General features: G+C 50.0%; 1 protein-coding gene across 4 annotated transcripts in view; it reads left to right on the forward strand.

Moving 5' to 3' along the window:
* Window positions 1–24,364, forward strand: part of BTBD9 (BTB domain containing 9) — a 411,236-nt gene that overhangs the window by 379,331 nt on the left and 7,541 nt on the right. For all 4 annotated transcript variants that reach the window (XR_009533526.1, XR_009533527.1, XM_060109198.1 and 1 more), the window contains exon 10: window positions 8,453–8,531. Coding sequence is in view for 2 of the 4 variants with exons in the window: in XM_060109198.1 (XP_059965181.1) it covers window positions 8,453–8,531 (79 nt within the window). In the remaining 2 variants the exon portion in view is untranslated. The remainder of the gene's footprint in view (window positions 1–8,452; window positions 8,532–24,364) is intronic.

Genomic DNA, 24,364 nt, shown 5'->3' on the forward strand with positions numbered 1-24,364 from the left:
CGAAGAACAGCGTGCTCAGAGGGCCAGAGGGACGGCAGGCAGCTAGGGGACCAGCACGAGAGGTGAGTTCATAAAGATCCATCAGAGGGTCTTCAGGCCAGACAGGCCTGGAGGCTCACTCAAGACCTTCAGCACCCGGCCCTGCTCGGTGCCACATGGCTAGGAGTAGGCCCCACCGCCACTGCATACGCTCAGTTGACAGCAGACAGCCTTTAATATTTCCTCCCTTTTCGAGAATCTTTTCTGAAGGTTCATGTTTTCCTTCTGGCCCTGCACCCAAAGGTTGTAAATAAAACGCTCCCCACGTATCCTTGCCATTCCTCATCACCACAGGCTTCTCTCCCTTTCTTGGCTCTGTTTTTTTTTTTTTTTTTTAAACTTTTGAACTTTTAAATTTTTATCAAAGATATACATGTTCAGCTTTCAAAGTCAAGTAGGAGCACAAGGCTTATAACAAAAAAGCAACAACCCCCTGCTTCACCCTTTTTCGCCCCAGACCCCGCTCTCCAGAGGCAACTGCTTTCCTTTTTTCTCTTTAAAATTTTAAAAAAATTTTGAAAAGACAATACATTCAAAGAAAGTATATTTAATCTGGTTTAAAAATGTAAAACTATAGACAGTGAAATGTCTCCTTCCCACCCACCTCTGCCTCCAGAGATGATAGTTAATATGTAAACATATAAAATTGTGTGTATTTTCCCCATTTTTTAATACAACTTTTTCTACACCTTGGATATCTCTAGAAATTCTCCCTCCCTGTCTCTCCAGCTGCACAGTCTTTTATGGTGGGGATAGAGACGTACCATAATTTACTTAACCAGTCCCAAGTGATGAGCATTTAGGTTGTTTCTGTTCTCTTGCTGTTCAAACAATGCTACTGCCTTGTTCCCGTGCTCAGAGCACATCTAAGCTAAAGCTTTTGAAAAATCTCATGTGATTCTGGTTCCCACATCTTTTTTTTTTTTTTGCGGTATGCGGGCCTCTCACTGTTGTGGCCTCTCCTGTTGCGGAGCACAGGCTCCGGACGCGCAGGCTCAGTGGCCATGGCTTACGGGCCCAACCACTCGGCGGCATGTGGGATCTTCCCGGACCGGGGCACGAACCCATGTCCCCTGCATCGGCAGGCGGACTCTCAACCACTGCGCCACCAGGGAAGCCCCAGGTTCCCACATCTTTGTGCTGACCTTCTGTCTTCCCCTCCAGAAGCATTTAGATCTTCCAAAGTTTCTCAATAATATGCTTTGCTTTCTCATTCATTGTGGTGGCCACTCAGTGGCCTCTAACTTAGAAACTTATGTCCTTCATATCTGGGAAAATTTCTTGTGTTGCTTTCACATTTTATAGTTCATATCTTTTCTGCTCTTTTTTTCTGGAACATCTGCTAATTGAATAGTGGACCTCTTGGTTTGATCATCTCATTCTCTTATCCTTTTTCTTTTATTTTCTATCTTTGTCATTTTGTTTGACCTTCTAGGAAATTTCCTCAACTTAAGCTTCTAACTATATTGTTGAATTACTTATTTCAATTCATAGTTTTTTTATATATATAAATTTATTTTATTTACTTATTTTTGGCTGCGTTGGGTCTTCGTTGCTGTGCGTGGGCTTTCTCTAGTTGCAACAAGCAGGGGCTACTCCTTGTTGTGGTGCGTGGACTTCTCATTGCTGTGGCTTCTGTTGTAGTGGAGCACAGGCTCTAGGCGCGCGGGCTTCAGTAGTTGTGGCTCACGGGCTCTAGAGCGCAGTCTCAGTAGTTGCGGCACTCGGGCTTAGTTGCTCCGCGGCATGTGGGATCTTCATGGACTGGGGCTTGAACGCATGTCCCCTGCATTGGCAGGCGGATTCTTAACCACTGTGCCACCAGGGAAGTCCCATAGTTTTAATTTACAAGAGCACTTTCTTGTTCTCCAAATATTTCTTTTTCATGTATTTTATTCTTATTTCAAGGGTGTGATACTGTTTTCTTTTATGTTTCTGGTGGTAATATAACTTTCCCTGAAGTTTTATTCTGCTTACTGAACTATATCTATATCCTTTGAGATATTTTTCTTTTCTCTTTGCGTTTGGTCTCTATCTTTCATGTTAGAGTCTTTGGTGATCTTTGACTGGTTGTTTGCCATTAAGCGTTAGGCACTGAGAAAGCAGGCAGAAAGCTTTTTGAGTGCGGGCGGGTTTGTGGACTTCATTCAAGGTTATCAGACAGGCGTTTCATTGGGAGACTTCTGCCCGCTCATTCAGATCCAGCACACTGGCCACCTTCGGTTCCTTCTCATGGAAATGCTCTTCAGATCTGCATGGCCATTTCTTCCATTGTGTAGGTCTTAGCTCGGTTATTACTTTACTGGAGAACTTCCTTAAATACATTATCTAAAGAGGCGTGACCCTCTCAGTTTACTTACATTGCTTTATTTTTCTCCATGGCCCTTCTTTAACTCTGATATATTTGTTTCTTTTATTTGTCTCTCTCTCCCACTAGAAAGTAAGCTACTTGAGGGCAGAGTCTAAAATAGGGCCTTCTTGGGGCCTCCCTGGTGGCGCAGTAGTTAAGAGTCCGCCTGCCGATGCAGGGGATACGGGTTCGTGCCCCGGTCTGGGAGGATCCCATATGCCGCGGAGCGGCTGGGCCCGTGAGCCATGGCCGCTGGGCCTGCGCATCCGGAGCCTGTGCTCCGCAACGGGAGAGGCCACAACAGTGAGAGGCCCACATACCGCAAAAAGAAAAAAAATAATAAATTAAAAAAAAAATAAAATAAAATAGGGCCTTCTTCATTAAGCACTTGGTAAATATTTACAGAAGGAAGAATGGAGGGACAGAGAGGAGGAAGGTAGCTCAGTATCCCTAGGTCTTTCCTCTTGGGCTGGTCCGAGTCTCAGAGGGATCCTCCAGTCCCCTGCCTGGGGGTTAAGCCTGGATCACTGCGGCCTGAAAGCCAAGGGAGGGAAGGGGGCTGGAAGTCTTGCCATCTGGGATATTCACTTCTGTGTGTTCCTCGATCTCAACCCCTGCAGGGTCCCACCCTCTGCTGTGCATGGTGTCCCAGAGTCTAGACCCTCTCTGTTCACAGACTCCAGAGTGGAATCCCTGTCTCTGCCGAGGTGGAAAAGGGCTCATCCCCGCTGTGCAGGAAGAAGGAGAGGGGGGTTGAGGAGTCCATCTGCTCCTTTTACCTGTTTTCAACCAGCCCCCTGCCTGCCCCGCACCTTCAGAAGTAGCTGGTAGCTCAAGGGTCTGCAGTGTGAATTCGCTTGCTTCCTGTGTGTTTCTCTCTGAGGTTTTGGCAGAGAAAGATGGTGACACCTCCTCATGCTTTCTTTGTGCTTGTTTTGTGTTTCTGTGTGTGTATTGTAACACATATATTTGATATGAAACATACATTAAATTTTCTGCCCTTTTAGTGGAGGGAGCAAAGCTTAACCCATGTGTTCAATTTGCTATGTTTAACTGCCAGTCTGGCCCTGGCCAGACACTCCTGGCCATCTCCCTGGTGTCCACCACGTGTGCTGCAGAAAAGTCTGATATTTGCTTTCCCTTTATAGCGTAGGCAGCAAAATCACGTAATTTTTCAGAGCTGAAAAGACCAGGCACCCTTGCCATAGGGTCTGCAGGATCCCCAGAGAAGGCAGGATGAGGCTTAGGACGGGAAGCCCTTCTAAGCTGAGCCCTTAGGGCCTGTGTGGTGCTCTCATCACCCAGAGCCACTCTCACAAGCCCTGCACTCACAGAGGGCAGCCGCACCCTCCTCCCCAACCAGGCAGCTCTCCTGTCCTCTGCTTGCTTCGGACAGACTCCGCTGTCCTGGGACCTGGCGTCCCCCCGGCAAACCCCCAGCCCCACCGAGGGACTGACTCCACCTTTCCCCTGACATAAACACAGACACCATTTTAATCCCTTTCTTCTCTTTCTTTCTTTTTATTTATTTTAAGAACTGTTTAAAATGCAGAAAAGAATGAAAAGTATTATAACATTCACTCACATACTCATCCCCAGAATTGACTGTAGTTAACATTTTTCACACTTTGTCTTTTTATTTTAATCAAAGAAATAAAACATTCCAGTTGGTGTTGAAGTATCCTTTGTTCCCCATCAGCAAACCCCAGTCCTCACCCTCTCCTGAGAGACAACCACTATCATGAATTCAGCATATCTTCTCCCAGAATAGTAAAAAAAACAGTTTACAAGCATATATGTTTTCATGAGTAGCATGTTCACAGCGATTGTGAAGCACTCTGTAAACCACATGGTGGTCTGCAGGCCGAATAGGCTTTTAGAAGGACAGTTCTTGGCCCACTTTTTCATTCTCCTTATTAACAGACCACCTACCATATTTCAGCTGCAGCCCTAGGATTTTATATGCATTACAGTATTTAATCCTCATTCCTCAAGCAGTAGCTTTAGAGAGATTGTTTTAAATCACTTGTTTTTCTGGCTTGTTTAATTACTACTATGGCAACAACAACATTTTTTCCTTCCATTTTTAAACTTCATATACATAGTATTTCAGCCTCATTATGGGTTAAATTGAGTTTTATGGGTGGGCCGAGTAACTCAATCGAAATGTATAGCTTTATTTCTCTGGAAAAATTGCTTCCAAGCTTCAAATAGCCAATTACCAGGGAAGTTTTGGAACACTACAAGTTTATGAGTTGGGACCACAGTACTGTTTGCATTGTTCTCTGACTAGTTCATGGAAGGATAGCTGATGTCCCCAGAGAGATCCTAAGCTTCTTTAGGGCAAGCACTACATCTTGCATGTTTCCCATAACACCCAGCAGGTACCAACCTCAAGAATGTATTCAACAAATGCTTGTTTAATTCCTTCAAAGCCCAGCTACCTTGTCTGCCTCCAGGAAATGGGTGCTGATGGGAGGGTGGTGGGAACCTCTGCAGTAGTCACTAAATCATACACCATCAAACTCAGTGACTCACAGATGGGGCCCAGGGAGACAGTGTGTCTTGTCCAGGTTCACGTGGCTGGCTGGTAATTACAGTAGTAATAACAATATCAGCTATTTTTCTGAGAGCCTAGTTTGTGCCAGCACTGTTCTAGGTGTTTTACATTTGTTAATGTATTTAATCTTCACACACCAAAAATTTAGATAGGTATTTTTATTATCCTCATTTTACAGAGAGGAGACTAAAGCCCAGAAAGGTTAAGCAGCTTGCCTAAGGTCACAAAGCTGGTAAAAATTCAAACCCAGGAGCCTGACTCCAGAGCCCATGCTGTCAACCACTTTGCCATCCTACCTCTAGTTCATGAAAGGCCATGATTAAAACCTGCTGTCTTGACTGTCCCCCAGTGATCCTCTCAACTGGAAATATTTTACATAATAATACAGTGCTGGCATTTTCACTTGCTTCATGTCACACGATCTGTGTTAAAGCCTTGGGCAGTAGGCAAGATAGGTACTTTTTTCTAATGCTTTCATATACATTCTACCAAACTCAAACAATACAGAAAAGTACAAAAGTACAATTAATGTCTCTTGAAATTCTTCAATCCAAACATTTTGGCAAACATTCTTGTAGACATCCCTCTTTGAATGCATGTGTGTATAGGTATTTACAGTTTTAACATAATCAGGACCTCTTTCTAGATGCATTTTTGTAACCAAGGGAGTGGTATTATTTCCATCAGCATTGGACAAATGAAGAAACTACAGCTCAGAAAGCAGGCATGACTTGTCAGCTGGAGAGATGGCAAGTGCCAGAGTTGGGACTTCAGTCCCGTGTGGGTTTTTCTGTTTGGGGTAGGTGCTCAGAGCAAAGACCCGCACGTATTTTTTGACACCCATTGTTCCTGTTCAGACACTTCCTCCCAGCACCCAGTCTTGGCTCTGAACTGAGTGGTGCTACACCCCTGTTGTTCTGTTGTCTTTCTGGGAGTGTTACCTACTAAAGAGATTCTAAGTCCTGGGCGAGTAGGAATATTTATACAGCTCTCCATAAGCTCAGTAAAAATGGCAGTCGAGCTTTTGTGTAGCCTAAGTGGTGGTGATGGTGTCCTGGCCCTGTGAAGCGTGAACCCTCCTCAAGGTTGCACCCTGACTACAAATGTGGCTCCGATGTGACAATGTCCTGATGCCGCCTTATCCTTTCCGCACTGGGCAGCACTGAGAGTTGTTTTGAAAAAGTTCAGGGGAAATGGAATCTGATATTTTGGAGGGAGAGATGCTCATTATCTCATCCTCACCAGCTTCCCTTCCTACTCGTATTTTAGTCTTGGGGTTGATATCCAGTTTGCTGAAAATGAAATCATCTATTCAACTCTCGGGCTGTGTTAGTGAAAATGAACTCTAATGTGATTAGATATTAATGCAGGGTAATGGAGGATTGGTATTAAGTTGAAGCCTTCTGATCTTATTACTCCACAAATGCTCCCTCCTTCTCAGGCTACTGCCCTGCCAGCCCTGCTTCCCCCAGCAGAGGTGGGGGCTGGTGGTGCCAGCCCAGGCCCGCCACGGAGGCTGGGGCAGGAGATGGGAGCCGAGGGGGCCATGGTGAGGAAAGGGAGACCGGTGTTCAGGCCCGGCTCTGCCCAGGATGACTCACAGCGAACCCTCACTTCCTTCAGGGCCTTGGCCTCCACTCCACACTGCGGAGGGAGGAGAGGTCTTCCACAGAGGGAATGATTAGGGGCCTGTCTGCACTCTCAGAGCCCTGAGCATGTTGTCGAGTACCATGAGCTTATGAGAGTCAAGTTATACCTTCACGTCCAGAAGCACTGGGCGATTTTTTGGATTAGCACAGGACTAGAAATCTAAGAAGAAAAGTCTTTACTCTGTCTGCTCCACTCCCACCCCCTTCTCTACCCCAGTCCTGTTTGTGAAACTGGCTGAACCTAATAGTTGTCACCATCTGAGGTCACTTGCCCTACCTAGTTCTGTTTCCCTTTCCTGGAGGGGTGGTCTGAGAAGCAGGGTGGACCAGCTTTGGTGTGTGCTGCCGGTTGCATTAGCAGCAGGGATGGGACTCTGATGCCCTCGCAGCGTAGACCTTCCTGCCGGAGGAACTTCGGCAGGAACTTCCCCTGACCTGCCGGAGGAAGGATGCAGACCTGTGCTCAGTTACCCTGCTTAGCTCAGAAGTGACCCCGAGGCCTGTGGGAGCGAGCCCAGGCCCAGAGTTGAAGCCCCACAGGGCCTTCCTCATAGGCCCACCCTGGCCCACAGGCTTTCCAAGGGAGCTGCATGGGTCTGGGAGCAAAACACTGAGAAAATGGGCCAGGAGTGCAGGCCCTGGGGATGGTCAGATGGCATCACCTTCATGTATGAATAATAGCCTTTTTACAAAGAGAGTGATACTTCTTATGCTGTTCCAGAAACATGCTTCCAGAGGCACAGGCTTTGCACACAGGATGGTAACGACTTTTTTAATGACCTTAAGGGGCCTGGTGTCCAGGCAGCAGTGAATCGGTCTCAGTGGGAAGCTCACAGGGAGAGAGAAGATGGAACACCTGAAAGCAAAGGGGGAAAAACAAACCGCAAATACGTGTATTTTCTTTAGTAGCATTACTTGGCAATTAGACAATTACAGGAAACAGCTTCCCAGCAGCTGGCACTTCCACTGTGTGGACAGAGGAGGGATGCAACAACTGTGAACTCCTCACATTTCTTATGAAAGTATTACTGGCGTTTGCAGCTGTGGATGCTGAGCTCCCCGTGTGTTCTGATGAACTGGGCAGTAAACCGGGAGCACACTGCCTCCTCTCAGGGGCGGCTTGGGGCCCGCTCGGCTGGGCTTTAAATGAACTGGCCCAGCCCCTGCTGATCCTTGAGGAATGGCTTTTAAAATAGTGGGGCTGCTTTTGAGCCCACCCGGAGACTGGCTGGTCCAGAGACTAAAGTGTTTGGGGGACATATTTGGAAGTGGGAAAAGGAGAGAGCTGAAGGGAGGCCTGTGGAGAAACTGCCTCTTCTTCCCCAGGTGCCACCACTCGCAGGGGGTGGGGTGAGGGGTTCGGACAGGAGCCTGGGGCTCACACTGCAGCGAGTGCCGCCCAGCCCCGTCCTCCCCTTGCCGTGCCTCAGCTCCTCCTCCTCCCAGGGCTCTCCAGCGAAGTCACTGCCCCCACCTGGACGCATCCGTTCAGCCCACAGCCCTCTGAGGGAAGCCCCATCGTGGCCCTGTTACTTCATGAACGCCCCCAGCCTTGGTCACTCCTCTGTTTGGCCCCACGCTTGTCACTACGCGCACGCAGTCTGCCCTTCACGCTTACGTCGAGCTTTATGAGAATCCTGTAGCCTCCGCAGAAGGGCAGGGCGCCGTCTTTGATGAGATTGTAGGGAACACCGTGTGCTCCTGCCCCTGTCCCCACAGCGGGTGGTGCCCTGTCCCCCCCACACACACCGCAGGAGGCCCTCCCCGTCCACGTACTGGGCTCTGCTGGCCCCGTGCTGTCGGCAGGGTCAACTGGGTGGTCTAACCAGGCAATGCTTGTGCTTCTCCTCACAGATCCTGGCAATCAGTAACTTTTGAAAGACGGCCGGCCTCCTTCATTCGAATCGTTGGAACACACAACACAGCAAATGAGGTAAGGGTCCCGTTTTGTGAAAGACACGGTGATACTTCCTGGCGTACAGGTAAAGGCCACATCCTGAGTTAAGTGGAGCTGTTTGTTCCACCCGCTAAGGTCCTGTTGTTCAGACAGCTCGTGACAAAAGAAAGTCTGCTCTTGCACGGTGGGGACATCGTTACCATTTCTGGGTGTCTCTTCACCAGCGAATGGAAGCCAGCTCCTGCGGCTTTGCTTCCGCCTACCAGCCACTCTGCAGAGACCTGGAGAGGTCAAACGCCCTGTCCTCAGAGTCCTCCGCCCTCCCAGACGTCAGCTGTCTCAGGGGCACCTGGGCCCTCTGAGCATGGTGTGTGCAAGGAGCCCCAGCCCCGTGGGGCAGCTGAGGCGCACAGTTGCTGGTTTCTTCCGTCCGGCCACCCAGTCCTGTGCCAGCCTGCACATAAGTGTTCTTGGGTGAGCCTCTTCCTCCCTGGCCTGTTCCTCACCTAGGCCCAGGCCTGGATCCCGGGGCAGCAGCCATTCCATTGGGCTGCACTGTTTGTGGATGTTCCGCCACCTTTGGATTTCACGAGGGAAGAGTGGGCAGGTTATTCTCCCCACTTTGGGCTCCTGCGGTCAGGGCAGCAGGCAGGTGAGGTTCCTGGGCCTCAAATATGCTGTTTTACTCTGGAGAAGTGTACTGGGCTCCTCCAGATCAGAGAGGAGAGGACAGTGCCCGCAGTGAGTCGAGAGCGTGAGGAGAGGGCGCTTTGAGTGCTTGCACCAGGACCGTGAGCACAGCCCAGGGCTGCGCCAGGCACGCCGGAACTGCCCCCCTCAGCAGTGTGGATCCCCGCTGGGCTCACAAGGCACCTCAGGTTCCACTCCCACCGTTTAAGATGAGAAGAACATCTGTTTCCATTTTGAACGCAAAATAATCAACCCGTAAGTTAATTATTACTTAGCCTTTCTGTTTCTCAGGTGGGCGTAGAGTAAGCGCCGGTGCTGGTGGGTTGGAGTCTGGCAGGTGACCGTGCTGTAGGCTCCATGTGCTCATCAAGCTCGTGCTTTTACAGTCAGATGTGCTTAGCGTGCACCCCTGAAGACCTGACTGCTGGTTAAAGACCGCAGTCATAGGAACAGTAAGGTTGAAACTCGAGGTAATAAATGAAAGGCATAAAATTAGTAACCGTCCTGCAATTTCATCTTAACATGGACTTTCTCAGATCTGTACAGGACCTGCTTCCTGGGCGTGTGACCAGGGCTATTGCGTGGGGCTCCGTACCCAGAAGGGGGCTCAGAGCTTAGGGTTTAATGCTCTCCAGCACCCTCTTGATAGTCTTGGCAATTTTACCTTTGAATTTTCTTTTATAAGGGAAGCCCCCATGGGACAGTGGAGCGCCCACCAGGGCTCGGAGCCTCGGCTGACCTGCAGGCCAGCCCCGCCCCTCCTCACCTTCCTGGGACAGGTTCTCAGCCACCCACCCCCTGACCCCTGGTGCATGGACTTGCCCAGCCTCCCCCTCCTCAGCCTGCCCTGTGGCCACTGCCACCCGCCACTCCCAGTAGGGGCCCCGCACGCTTGTGGGGAGAGTCAGGATCTGGTGTGAGTCCCACGTGCGAGTCCCAGGATAGGGCCCTGGGTGCCGTGAGCACCTGCCCTGACCTAAGGCCCTCCCCCAAGCCTGAGCCTGAGCGAGCGCAGCATCAAAAAGCAAATGAAAACCCCAGGACACGTCAGGAGAGACACTGTGGGAGCAAAGGAGAGGCTTTTTTCCTGCCATTTTGAACAAGAGGCTCTACATTTTCATTTTGCACTGAGCCCCACACCACACATCATGCAGCTGGCCCTGGATTCATGCATTATGTTTGTCAAGTCAGAATTCTCCAGGGCACATCAAGGTGCTTCTGGTACTTCAAAAAGTATTTTAAGAAGTGCAAATATTGTGATAATTTATATTCATTTTGCCTTTTTATTTATTTAGAATAAAAATGATACACGCCCACAATGTGTTTCTTGCAGAGAAGAGCTTATAAACAGAAGCCTGAAACGTTTTCTTACCTCTTCATTTCAAAACAAACCTGAAAATTACAAAAGTAAACCAACTGATATTTTTTAAAGCATAAAATTAAAGAATTCTAAACATCAGGTCATAAAAACATTTTTTTTTTGATAATGGAACAAAAGTAAATTTTAATCTGCATTTTAATATATATTTGAGCCCCAAACCAAACATCACAGTTGTTAAATTTTGCCAATAAATCTCGATTTTTCTTACCACTTAAATTAATTATGTATGTATTACTTACTAAATTGGAAAACAATTTGAACTTATCTTTACATAACAGTATATGAAGCTAAAATTAAATATTTTTATTTGCAGTCACTTGTTTCTTATATAATGCATTAAAAAAAGACACATTTTTTTCTTTAATTCCTAAATGGGACTCTGTAATTATCATTTACAACAGAAAGAATTCTTAAGTCAGAGAAGGCTGAGAATCACTGGAGCAGGTCTGGTCAGAGTCTTTTTCCAGCCCTCAGCCCCAAGCCCATCACCTCAGAGACCAGATGAAAAATAACTTCCCCTTACAGAACTCTAAAGCTGGAGTGTAAGATCCCCTCTCCCTGATGAGTTTACAGAAATATCTGTGCAGGGAGCCCCAGCTACTTTGGACCTGCCAGTTTGGAAACTAGACCAGCCAGTTTGCATGGGTTGACTTAGGTCACTAATTAACGGGTGACCCGTCATATTTGGCTGATGAGCAACTTGCTCAGCTGCCTTATTGGGTGGGTTATTGATCAAGGAAAAAAGCCTGTGTAGTGTTGCCAACCTGGGAACATCTCAAATCATAAACCAATCAATGACCAGGATTATAAGACAAGATCCATAAACTGTCATTCTCAGAACAAACAAGAAGGCACAAGAGTTGAATTTCACAGAGCACCAAGGATGTAGTGAACCCTCAAAGAGAACGTTCTTTACTGCAGCACACTGGGTTCTGGGCGTCATATCCCCATTCTTAGAGAAGGGCAAGGATGTGGGGCAAAGGTCAGAGGTGTGAGGGAAGGAGGGTGACTGGGGTCGGTCAGGCAGGACTCCTGGGGAGGGCAGGACTCCTGGGAACCGTGATGGCGCCGACGGCCGGGGAAGGCAGGCGGGGGTCCAGGACAACCCTGGTCCCGAGTCCCACGGAGCCAACGCCGTGTCATGAGGAGACAGCGGTCAGGGAGCCTCTTCCTCACAGAGGAGCGGAGGCAGGGGTGCCTCAGTCTGGCCCTGCTTGTTTGCTGAGTGACACCAGTGGCCTTGGTTTAGTCAGAGCCAGGACCTCTTTCCCTTTAGATGCCGAATGTTACCAGCCCAGAGACTGTGTGCGAATTTCAAGAAGCATAGATGGAATTGGTTTCTAGCATGGGAAGGTTAGATGGTCTTTGTGGATAGCGGAAAGAGAAATGTGCCACGTCTCCCAGGTAAGACTGGTTTCTGCAGGTCCTGCCCCGCCCGGGAGGGGGTCCTCGCAGGGCACGGTGGGGAAGCACAGCTTGGAGCTCCTGAGGGCTGAGAGCATTCAGCAGAGACCGGCGGCTGTTCGGGCAGCAGGTGGAAAGTGGCCTGTGTGTGTGGCCAGAGCTGCCGGCAGCTCAGGAACCGCCCCCGCCTCCAGACATCCCAGCTGCTAGCGGGATAGCAGAGGTGTCCAGAGCTAAAACTGATGGGGAATTCTTGCCCGATGCGGGCACGTGTCTGTCTTGCCGTAGCCGGCCAGGCCTTCCCGCGTCAGGCTCGGCATCTGCGCTGCACGCTGATCCCCACCCCACCCCGGATCAGGGCCAGCTCTCAGGTGACGCAGCCGAGGAGGGCGGTGGATGTTCAGATTTCTTGATCACCTGTTTGGGCACGCTTCTGATTTCCTCAGCATTTCATCCCTGTCCTCTGGGAAGTGCATGTCTGCTCCTGGCATCTGTCTCTCATTTTCCTTTGTGAGCACCACGGCAATGAATCCATTTAATTTTTTAGCTACGTTTACGACTTCTGTCAATAAATTCCCCTAATGTTTACCTCCCAAAGACTCCACCACTTGCTTCAGTGACCTCCTGCGCCTTGTGTACTCAGCATTTCCTTGTCATTTATCTTAACTTCTTAGAACATTCTCCTTTCGTTGCCTACCAGCGAGTTTGTCATCCTGCTCCTCCTCTCTGCTCTGTAATCCTCCCTGGGGCGTGCTTCTCACGTTTCTCTGCTCTGCCCTTGGATACGATCCTCCCTCTGCCCTTTCGCAGGCTTCTTTCCTCTGTCTTCCTCTCACGCTTAGCACTAGATGGCAGGCACGTGTCAGTTTGTCTTTCAGCGAGTGCCCCCTCCGTCCTGCTCTCCTTCAGTTGTTTTCATTCATCTGAATCTTCCAGTGCCTGTAGCCAAAAAGGTCTCCTTGGCTGTTTCCTCCATCACTTTCTCTTGGTCTCAGTCACCAGTGCAACCGCGAGGTCATTCCAGCCCACCTGCCTCAACTGCTACTTGACTGCGAGCTACTCGAGAGGCAGGCATTGCTTCCCTTTCTAAGGCTCTCTTGTCTGAAGGACGTTGGATATGGCCTTGTCAATGGGACCACCTTCGGGTCCTGGTGGATCTGAAGTTTCCACTCATGCCGTGCAGCGGCCGTGCTAGTTCTGATGCAGCTCCTCTCACACACCCTTCATTTTCATTTCACTAGTTACCACAGCAAAGCCGCAAAGGCACACTGCTTTGTCCTTAAGGAGGTCAGGCTGGGTCCAGATGAGGTCTGTCTGTGGACCTATGACAATCCGTTAGTCTATTAAAAGAAATAGAAGTTACGCCTGTTTCTTCTTATGGCTTTGATGAAACCTGGGTTGGAGAACAGGTTCTGGAGTGATTTTTTAGGAGGCAGAGACCTCAGGGGCACAAGCAGCCCCGGGGGTTAGAAAGGACTTGTAGGAAAAGCTAACTTTCTGCAATATGGAAAGACCCGCGGGAAAGCCTTTGCCTAGTCAGTAATAGAGAGTGAGGATGGGGTCGACGGTCTGTAGGCAGCTCTCAGGTCTCCATTTACGTATTGAATTTATATAGCTGAGGAGACAGGCTATGTGGTATTTGTCTTGTATCCTAGCCTTAGCCTGGGCCTGGGGCATGTGAGCAGAGAGTACCTGCTGCCTGAGTGAGCAGATGAATCGTTCGGTCTGTCCGTCCATCTCTCCCTCTCCCCATCAGGCAGCCAAATAAAGGAAAAGATTTAGTGAAACAACTTCTCATCCCCGCGATCCACAGGGATGAACATTACATCATGTTGAAGGACAGAAGCCAGTACAGAAGAATCCATGTAGTAGGATTATGTTCATACAAACGTCAAAAACAGGCAAAACTAAGTTGTAACATCTAAGGATGTGTACACAGAAAATATTGATTATTATTAAAGCCAGACTGTGGTCTCCAGCAGGGAGGCTCAGATCAGGAAGGGACCACAGGGCGCCAGCGATTTTTCTGGTTCTTGACCTGCGTGTGGTTTACACGGCTGGTGTTGACTATATAGTTATTCAGCAAGCCATACATTTGTATTTCATGCCCCTTTTAGTGCATGGTTTTCACAATAAAAATGTTCTGGTTTAAGCAAAAGGGATACATTGCCGAGGACACCAAAGCTGAGCGACGTTCCGTGACTTGCACACAGTCGTGCCTGGTGTTTGAATCCAGGCAGTTGGCACTTAACACCCAGGCTGCTCTGCCTCCCCAAAGGCATAATAAATGGTAAAGCTTCAGAGATGAGCCCAGCGCTTCCCGGGCCAGTCGTCGAGTCAGGCGCTGGTGAGCAGACGGTCCCTGCGGGCAGGCTTCGTGCACCAGCCGGGCTGGAACCAGGAGAGAAACCCAGGCAGGGCCCTTCCCTTGGGTGGGGTTGCAGCTTCAGCGCCTGACAGAAGTCAACCCACGAGAAGGCGCCTTCACCTGGAGTCGGGGTGGGGGGATGCTGCGAGGAGCAGCGCTGGTGGAGGCCGAGTGGTGGAGTGAGCGGAGCAGTGGCGGCTGATAGGGATGGTCCTGAGGAGGGGTTTTGGCCTCTGAAAAGTGGATCAGGTCATCCTGATGGGCAGACAGGGATGAGGCTGTGCTGTGGCGGGCTTGGGAGGGCGGGGAGTGCAGATCCCTCCGTGAGCTCCAGGGAGCTTGCCGCTGGAGGGTCTGCACTGCCGGCACGAGCAGGATGGAGAGTCTGTAAGTGGCTGCTTGAGCTGCCCTCCAGGACCACTCAGCGCCGAGCCTGGAGTGAGGCAGAATTTATTTACAGGCACTGTCAGGCCGGTGAGTGGCTCTGGGCTCCCTGTGCCATCCTTGTTCCCATAGCAACATGTAGCTCTAGTGAAGAAAAAACAAAAAGAAGGAAACAGACTCTGCTTAAAAAAAAAAAAAAAAAAAAGCTCCTTCCTGGCCTGGTGACAGTTATTTCCCAGGCCCCACCCCCCCAGGTCTGGTCACTCCCTGTCTGAGTCCCCAGGGATTCCCTCCCCAGCAGTATCCTCCAGAGGATGTCGTCTGAGACACAGCCATAATGCACAGGGTGGGGAGGTATGGAATGAGCTGAGGAGGAGAGGGAAGTGGGTGGAAGGAAGGGAGGGGCCTTGTCCAGTGTAGACCAGGAGACCTTGGCACGGGTGCCAGCCTCATGCCCATCCAGCTGTGTGACCCCCAGCAAGTCACTTCACCTCCCTGGCTCTCAGGACACTTGTCTTTAAAATAAGGAGAGTGAACTAGATCTTAAAGGTTCCTTCCCAGTGAGACAGAAAAAAAGCAGAAAAATAGTTAATTTATATTAAATTATATATAAATTATAAATTATATATATATATTATAAAAAGGCATCTTTATACTTAACTGTCTATTAGGAAAGATTTTATTGGAAAAAGAGAGGGGACGTGACACAACAGGGAGCACGCCGTTGTTGCAGGCGCTCCACAAGCCTTATGCCTGTTGTAGTGGAGCAGCAGTAATCCTGCACCAAACAACCGGCCTGGGCGGAGGTGCACACAGCACCCGAGCAGGTGAGGCCTGGGGGCCGCCGGGCAGCGGGATGGATAGAGGATGATGTCCAGCCGTGTCCTGCTGCAGAGCCAGCGGTGAGTCAGGCCTGCAGTCTCCCTGCAGCTGGAAGCCTTTGAGACAAAGCAGACACATCGCCTGGATGAAGTGAAAAGCGGCCCAGGGCAGCGGGGCCACCCGCGCGGCCTTGCGGGGAGAGCCAGAGCCCTGGTAAGGCCGTGTCTCCCGGTTCTACCTGGGAACTAGAACATTTCTCCTTTTTTGTTTTAGTTTTTCAAAAATAAAAAGATACCCCTACCAGTCTAGGGCCAAATTAATTAAGACAAGGGAGTGAATCACTCCCTGGAACTCTTGAGTGTGCACACATAAAAATCGGTGGTCGGGAGTTCTGGGACTACCTGGGGTGATGTGTTTTCTTTCTTTTTTTTTTTTTTTCCTTTGGCCATATGGCATGTGGGATCTTATGATCTTAGTTCCCCAGCCAGGGATTGAACCTGTGCTCCCTGTAGTGGAAGCACAGAGTCTTAACCACCGGACCACCAGGGAAGTCCCTGTGATATGTTTTGGAAAGGCTGTTTTCCAGAACCTTCCAAGCACTGGAGTTCCGGTTATTTGTGAGTGCCCTGGCCTATGTGAAGATGGGAAAGTGACACTGGAAAGTTAAAAAAACTGTTGCCGTATATAAGCAGTGTCACCAAGAAGCTTACTCCCATACCTAGTAGGAATAAATACTTGTGCAAAACTATGGGGTTATCCTGTCACCCCTAAGCAATGCTGAAAAGTTGTTGCTCACAAACTGGAAGTGTCTCCCTATGAAATGGGTTCCTTAACTGAAAACCATGTTTTGGGCTGTTCAGATGTACATACGTGAAACTTTGGTTTTAACTTGCAATGTTTTGTTAGAAACGCTTGGTCTTCATTTTTAAGGAACAAAAATAAAACATCTCTCCAGTCTAAAGATGGACTCGTAACTTGTTCCTGAGATGAGTGTAAGAGGATGTACTTGTCATTGTCCTCAGGCTCAGTTAATGTTGCTGAGTGCTGAGTGTGTGCGTGATGCTGCTACACCACACATTGCGAAAGGAGAGAGGAAGTCTTCAGGGCGTGTAATTCAGAAGCCACGTCTCTGTGTCTGACCTCTGGGCAGGTATCATTGAGAGGTATCTATTGTATAAAGATGTAAGTGTAAGTTGAAAGCTTGGCTCAAATCCTATTTGTATTGGTTGGCATGAAAGCAATCTGTGAAAATTACTCAGGAGAAACCAGAAAGGCAAGGTAGAGTCATTGATCAACATTTATTAAATTTTCCTGATTTCTGCTACAGTTCACGGTGGACTCTTAGCCCAACTTGGGAAAATTAGCAGAGGCTTCTCTGCTTTTAAAAACCTTGAAGACACGTTGAACAAAGTGCTCAGGGAATCCCTCTAATGAAAGGCGGCAAACAGTAGCTAGCCAAGGAATTCGCCTGTTCGCCAAGAAGGGGCCAGCACATTTGTGTACATCCTTTCCAGGGTTCACCCCAGACTATCTCAAACATGTCAAGAATTTTGGCTCCCAGAGAGGAAAGACAAAGTGATAATAAACAGCAGCTACAAAAAAGGACACACGGATGTGACTCAGGCTGCGTCGGATTCATACACACGACTACATTCCAATTTAACTGGCTCCTCTCGGAAGACAGATCCAGAGGCCGTTGAAGCTGGTTCAGCGAAGGTGCCCCTTCGTGAGCAGCAGCAATCAAACAGGCTAATGGGATACATGATTGCCGAGAAGGGAAGGGAAAATGATGCGGCGACTGGGGTAATGGATTTGCATAAATCAGTAGTGTGACTCTGCCCTGTATGCCTCATTCACTTTGGTCACATCCTTTCCAAGGGGTATCGCAGTCTTGGGAAGGCTCGGGGGAAAGAAATTGAATCACACAAGCTTCTGAGCGAAGAGAAACTCAGCACCTGGCTGTTCCACCGAGAGGGAGGCCTGAGGTGCTCGGTGGGGAGAGGAGCTTAGGGGTGCGAGGGACAAGCGGCAGTTTCCACATGGCACCCGGTACCGCCCCTCGTGGCAGTGACGACTCCTCCAGGCAACAGCGACCTCCAGTGTGTGTGTGAAAAGAGCAGAGGCATCCCAGCCTCTCTTCTCTTTGCACCTCTGCAGGGGCGGCAGGCATCTCGGGCCAGCCCCGACCACTTGGCCACCAGAGAAGGTGCCAGTTTCTCCAGGACAGGCTCACTTTCCACCCCTGCTCCCATGAACAGAGTCAGGACCGCCCACAGGCCCCCTCTCTGGATGCCCGTTTGCAATGGATGCACATCCGAAGGGGCCTAGGGTCGTAAGGGAAGAACCCCAGCCTTGCACAAGATGATGGTGAGGCACAGACACCATGATGTTCATCCTCGTCTGCAGTGGTCCAGGACCTGGCTGGGTGTTGGCTTCGCACTGTTGTCATGTTAGGTTCAAGGCCAGTGGGTTGGATTATCGACTGAGACAGCTGAGCTGGCACGTTGTTGTACAGAAAGCGAGAGCGAGCGAGGCCCCAAGCCTTTATCTGGAAGTCCTCCCTGTCCCTTCTGCCTGGAAGGCCACTCCCGCCCTGTCTTCAAGGCCTAGTTTATGCACGCCTTCCTCCCTGATCTTCCCTTCCAGGTGAAATTAATTTCTCACACTGTGTTCCTTCTCACTTGCTATTATGTTGTCTGTGTGAGGAGGCATCCTGATATGGAGAGAGCACAGATTCTGGAGCTGCTCCACCCTGAGGTTGAATCCCACTCACCACTCGTGGGCTGAGTTCCATCTGGCAGAGGTCCTGACAGCAGGGACTGTGTGATCTAGCCTCAGGCCAGTGTTTATGCTCAGTGAGGTCACTGAAGTTTAAAAAACAAAAGCAGTGAAAGGAAGGCCCTGAGGATGAGTCCAGGCCCCCAGTGCTTGGCTGGGCCTGGAGCCCCCTCGGACCCCCCTGCTGTGCCCGCTGCAGCACCATAGTCCCCCAGCCCCCAGCCTCCCAGAGGATCCTTAGAGGCTGTGAAGAATCCTTCCCTCTCCTGTGTCAGTCTTACCAAGCCTGTTATCAGGTTCTGTTGTTTATCCTTTAAAAATGATTCTTTCCTGTTTATCCCAAATTGCTATGTTCTATCTCAGGGTATTTCAAGTTTAAGGGTTTGTTGTCATCTACTTTCTTTCCTCAGGCACTTGTATTATTTGTCACCACAAATGTATTCTTTTTGTAGTATTTTTAATTCAAGAAATACTTAATTTTTTAAGACTCTCCTCTGTCCGGCGACCCTGGCTCCCTGCCCAGGTCCAGGCCGGGCCCTCGCCCAGTCCCCTGAGCCATGGCCTCTTGCCTCTGCCGCCCTGCTCCCCACCTCCCCCCGCGCCCGCCTTTCTTTGTCATCACGCTGGCTGGGGAGTCCACAGTGGTCGCCCTCCTCCTGCACCAGGTCTCCCTCCTCTGACCAGTCCTGCTTGACCGCCTCATCTTCCCTGACTCGGCTTAGGTGGCATCCCCCGCTCCACTGGCCGACTGGGGGCCCCTCCTCTGCACCCTCATGGCTCCCGTGGTGGCCAGAGCCTGTCCACTCACGTGTCTCTATCCTTACTGGCTGGTGCACCCTTTGAGGGGGCCAGGCCTCACAGGAGGGGGTGCAGGAGGTGCCTCGTGTTTTGGAATGAATGAATGAATGAATGAATGGGTTAGTGAATGAAAGAATGCACTTGGACCTCCTGACCTGCAAACCCTCCTCACTGTGTTTGGTTCCTCTGGCCACGCCTACTGTGTGGCGTCACCGTGTCCTGCCCCCCAGCCTGAGCCTGGAACATGGAGGCGCCGGTCCTTTCCCAGCTTGCCGCCCTTAGCCTGCTCACTCTGTTCCCGCTGCACGCTCTACCTCCACACCCATCTTTCCATCTGTAAAACACCCTTTTTCACTTGGAATCTTCACCACGTGGTTTGTGACTTACAAAGTTAACTGTTTCCTGTGCGTTGCCTTTGACTTGGCAGAGCCCGCTTGGCTCTGGAGATGCTCAGGGAACCCGCATCAAAGTTAGTTGGTCCCTTAGTGACACCCTTGGGACTCCGGGGTCACAGCCTGAAGCGCAGCCCTGACACAGCCCTGGTTCCTCACATCTGGCCGCGGAGGCTCGGCCAGGCTGCTGGCGGCTAGGGCTTCCCGGGGCTCCCAGAGGCTCCCAGTTTCCCCCAGCTTAGAGGGCAGAGCCTACGCTGAGCTCTGCAGGGTCAGGGAGAGGCATGGCTATGGTTTCTCCAAGGAGGAGCATCCACAGGAGGACACCAAAACAGTACCGTTAGGTATGTTAGGAATAATAGCCATTCGAGTAGCTATTTTAAAACAGGTTGGTTAAGTGGGCTAGAGACAGTCGTGCAGTTAAGTCACCCAAGTTAGAGGAATGGGAGTAACAGTGGGAACGGGGCAACAGCAGGGGTCCGGCTACCAGCAGTATTGAGCGCTCGCTGTAGTCGCGTCCTCCAGGCTTTTTATGGGTACAGCATGGAGCAGAAACCCACCCTGCCTCTCAGGACTGTGTCACCCATGGGGACCCTTCCTTAGGTGACAGCCAGACGTTAGATAGCAGCCGGCTGCACTGAGATCTTTTTAAACTTTCTTTTTCTTTTTTTTTTTTTTTTTTGCGGTACGCGGGCCTCTCACTGTTGTGGCCTCTCCCGTTGCAGAGCACAGGCTCCGGACGCGCAGGCTCAGCGGCCATGGCTCACGGGCCCAGCTGCTCCGCGGCATGTGGGATCTTCCCAGACCGGGGCACAAACCCGTGTCCCCTGCATCGGCAGGCGGGCTCTCAACCACTGCGCCACGAGGGAAGCCCTAACTTTATTTTTCAATCCAGGGTTTTTATTGATTTGTTATTCTTGTTCAAGGCCCTGAGTGAGAGAAAGAACGGCCACGCCTCGGTCCTTGAGTCAGATGGGAACTGACAGGTCAGGACACAGGCAGGAGGTGGGGCTGGGCCTTGGGCCCTGGAGCCTCACAGGCTGGCCTAGAAATTAAGAGACCCGAAGGGAGGTTCGTGAGAGCACAAGGAGAGAAAACCCATTCACTGGGAAAGGTAATACGCAGCAGGACAGTGTTAAACCAGTTGAAGGGTTAGCATCAGCCTAGGGCTCCGAGGAGCAGCCACAGAGATGCTGACTGGGAGCGCGAGAGCGGGGTGACATAGCCGACTGCGGGCGTGACGGGGCAGGGTAAGGAGGTCAGGTCAGAACGGGGACGGTGCCGTAAAGTGCATCGTTCAGAACAGGTGGAGACGCAGGCGCTGGGGACGAAAGATGACGCTGGGTGGTGTTGAGAAAGGGAAGGATGTTTGTTCGTTTACAAGGAGGTCTAGGGAGAGGATCCACTGAGAGTGCGGCGGGGGGTGTGCGGAAGCCAAGATGTGTTCTGGGGGGTTGTCTCCATGGCCCCACCCCGTGCTTGGAAAGACAGATGCTCCTAAGCAAGAGACTGTCAATAACCCACCAGAAGGTGGTCCTGTCACTTCAGAAGCTCAAAGAAGGTGGAGCTGATGGAGAAGAGGTATTAATAGCTGCTACTTAGAAGAGGATTTTCAAATTTACCCTGAGTAGCCCAGGTGAGAGCTGACAGCCCAAACAGGTTTTAAATCCCCAGAAAAGGCCCTCCCCTATGGCTGTTGACAGGTAAGCACCTGCAGGTGGGCCCAAGGGGTAAGATTTGTTATAAAAGGGAGGGAGAAAGGAAAGAAAAGGAAGGAGAGACTGGGGGCTGCCTCGGGTCCACAGGAAGCAGCACCAGCCTGAGCTTTAAGGAGAGAAGTCGGCTCACTCTAAGAGAAAATACACTCTGCCCATACAAAGAGGATGCGTGGTCTCGGGCTTCATATTAGTTTGAAAGGTGAAATTTGAAACAGTGGTAGATAAATGAATTGAAGTGGGAATATGGAAGAAATAGTGACGCAGGAAGGTAAGCATGGAATTTATATTTTAAGTATAATTTCACAGTTGATATTACATTTGTCTTCTCCGTGAACCTGATTCTGCGGAAGAAGGGTGCATGTGTACGCGTGCATAGTGCACGTGTGCCTGTGTGCGTGGTGTGGGTGTGCACGGTGTGTGTGCTCGAGCTGTGGAGGCTGTAGAGTTCCCAGGAGGAAGCAGGGGCAGCCACGTCCCCCTGGCTCTCTGCACTTCCTGAGCCCCCTGCGGTCTCCTCCACCTGGTCCTTTCTCAGGGAGAGTGGCAGGTGTCCAGGCCTGGCTGCATCCTGCCCACTCCCGGGGTACCAGTGCCTTATCCTCTAAAGACAGGCCCTTATCCAGGACTCAGGAAACATGGGAAGATCCAAGTTCAGTAGGTCCTCTGAGCTAGCAGGCCACTTGGAAGGAACGGGTGGGCCTGACCCAAGGAGAGTGAGGGTTGAGCTCTCCTGGGAGCAGTGGGTGGCGAGGGCTCAGGGCCTGGCCCTGGCCCTGTGCCACATGGCTTGCCTCTCACAGCTGTCCACGCAGGCCCAGGCACCCACCAGTCCTTTCCAAGCACATCACTACACGCCAGTTACATGCTTACAGTTTAGCCTCAGCATTTGCGCCTAGGTTCGATGACAGCTTTACAACAACTTGCATCATCTTATTTATCTAGGGCTGGTTTAGAAGTCTGGAGGCCAAAGGGAGAAAACTCTTGGGATACGGTAGCACCAGTAGGATAGCCGGGGCCCTACCAGGTATTTGTCCAGGGTGCTGGTTCTGCCTTCTGGTCCCCCAGCCACTGGTGGCCTCCGGCTCCCTCAGCCTCAGTTCCTGTCATGTTACTGGCTTACCACAGCAGTGTCTCTAAGACTGTCTTGTGCCATCAGGCCCCTCAGGAACTGGCACTCACCCCTAAATCCTATTCCAGCAGATCACAGAATGTTTCTGCTCCAAAGCTCTCAATGGCCCTGCTGCCGACTTTCCCCTCTCCTCACAGTTTGCCACTCGGATTTTCTCAGACATCACTTGGCTCTTTCCTCCCAAGGTCTTCACCCATATTATTCCCCTTGCCTGGAACACTTCTAACCCTAAAATGTCCTCGCCTTCCCTCCAGGTCCTGTCTATTAACTTTTCTTTTAATTTTATTGAAGTATAGTTGATTTACAATGTGTGTTTATTCTGTTCAGCAAAATGACTCCGTCATATATATATATTCTTTTTCATATTCTTTTCCATTATGGTTTGTCACAGGATATTAAATACAGTTCCCTGTGCTATACAGTAGGGCCTTGTTGTTATCCATCCTATACGTAATAGTTTGCATCTGCTCATCCCAGACTCCCAATGCTTCCGTCCGCCATACACCCCCCTCACCTTGGCAACCACAAGTCTGTTCTCTATGTCTGTGAGCCTGTTTTTGTTTCATAGATATGTTGATTTGTATCGTATTTTAGATTCCACATATAAGTGATATCATATGGTAATTATCTTTCTGACTTACTTTGCTTAGTATGATAATCTCTAGATCTATCCACGTGGCTGCAAGTCTGCCTATTAACTTTTCTTTTTTCTTGTTGGCTGCACCGCACGGCTTGCAGGATCTTAGTTCCCCAACCAGGGATCGAACCCACACCCTTGGCAGTGAAAGCGCAGAGTCCTAACCACTGGACTGCCAGGGAATTCCTGCCTATTAACTTTTAAAAGGACTCTATTGAGGGCTTAGAGTCTTCTAAGCACAATGAGCAATGGCCTTCAAACATTTTGTTTGCATATCCCCTAAAAGAGCTCTGGGAAAAAAAGTGTAATTTTTTGAACATTTTAAGGTTGAGAAGTAAAAATTTCTTCATAAGTTTAAATACAATTATGTTTGTTAATATGAGATAGAAAAAAATATTTTAAAAGACGGAAGATAAGGATTAATTATTAGGAATACATATTTGATGACATGATTTGGTAAAATAGATTTTAACCAACTCGTTGAATAAGGCACACCAAATCTGAAAGTAATTGTGGAATTATTCATGGGATTTAGCCAGTGTATTTTGAAAATGTTTTTATAATTCTGGGGAAATTGCAGTTACGTTTAAAAGAATTACATGAGTCACATATACAGTTCGGTTCTGAATTCAGAACATCTCACTCAGGCCAAATTTCACTCTCATGGGGACCCGGAAGGCATCAGGGCCCATGACTCACGGGAGGGTGCTCCCCATCCAGGGCTTGGCATCCATGTGAGGGAGGTCCGTGTGCCCCAGTGCATACTGTAGCACGGGCAGGCGAGGGCTGTGCTTTCCTTCTGTGAGGTGGGGAAGGGTGTTGTGAATTCAGTCATGTTCTCAGGCAGTTTTAGAAAATACTGAATTTGAGGATCTGGAAATTGATTCCCTTAAAACTGCCAGCATGCTCCTTGGAAAGTCGATCTGTGTGCTTCATACTGAAGACGCCCCCAGGAGAGGATGTGATTCTCCTGTGCAAAGAGCTCAGGACAGGCACCACAGAGCAGGGACCCCAGGAGGACTTGGCTGTTAGTGGAGAGAGGAATTTCTGTGGGGGGAGGGCATCCCTAAAGACCCTCCTCTGACATGAGCTTCCTCTGGCTGCCCCTGTGCCCCCGGCTCACACACCAGCAGTTACCTCCTGCTCCGGGCGTGTCAGGCTCACCCCCAACCCCCAGCCGTGCTGTGTGTTCTCAAGGTCAGGGCCGAGGCTCACCCTTGTTTGCCGAGTGGTGCCCTGTCTGCTCAGTGGTGCTTCCTGAGTGAGTCACGGTGGAAGGCAGGCTTTTCCTGGCTCCTGCGGGGGGCCATTCCTCCATGTGAGGGTGTTTGTTCCTGGCTGGCCCAGGTCACCTCAGGTTGAAGTTCC

This window comes from Mesoplodon densirostris, chromosome 10 (assembly GCF_025265405.1).
Source record: "Mesoplodon densirostris isolate mMesDen1 chromosome 10, mMesDen1 primary haplotype, whole genome shotgun sequence".
Taxonomy (NCBI): Eukaryota; Metazoa; Chordata; class Mammalia; order Artiodactyla; family Ziphiidae; genus Mesoplodon; species Mesoplodon densirostris.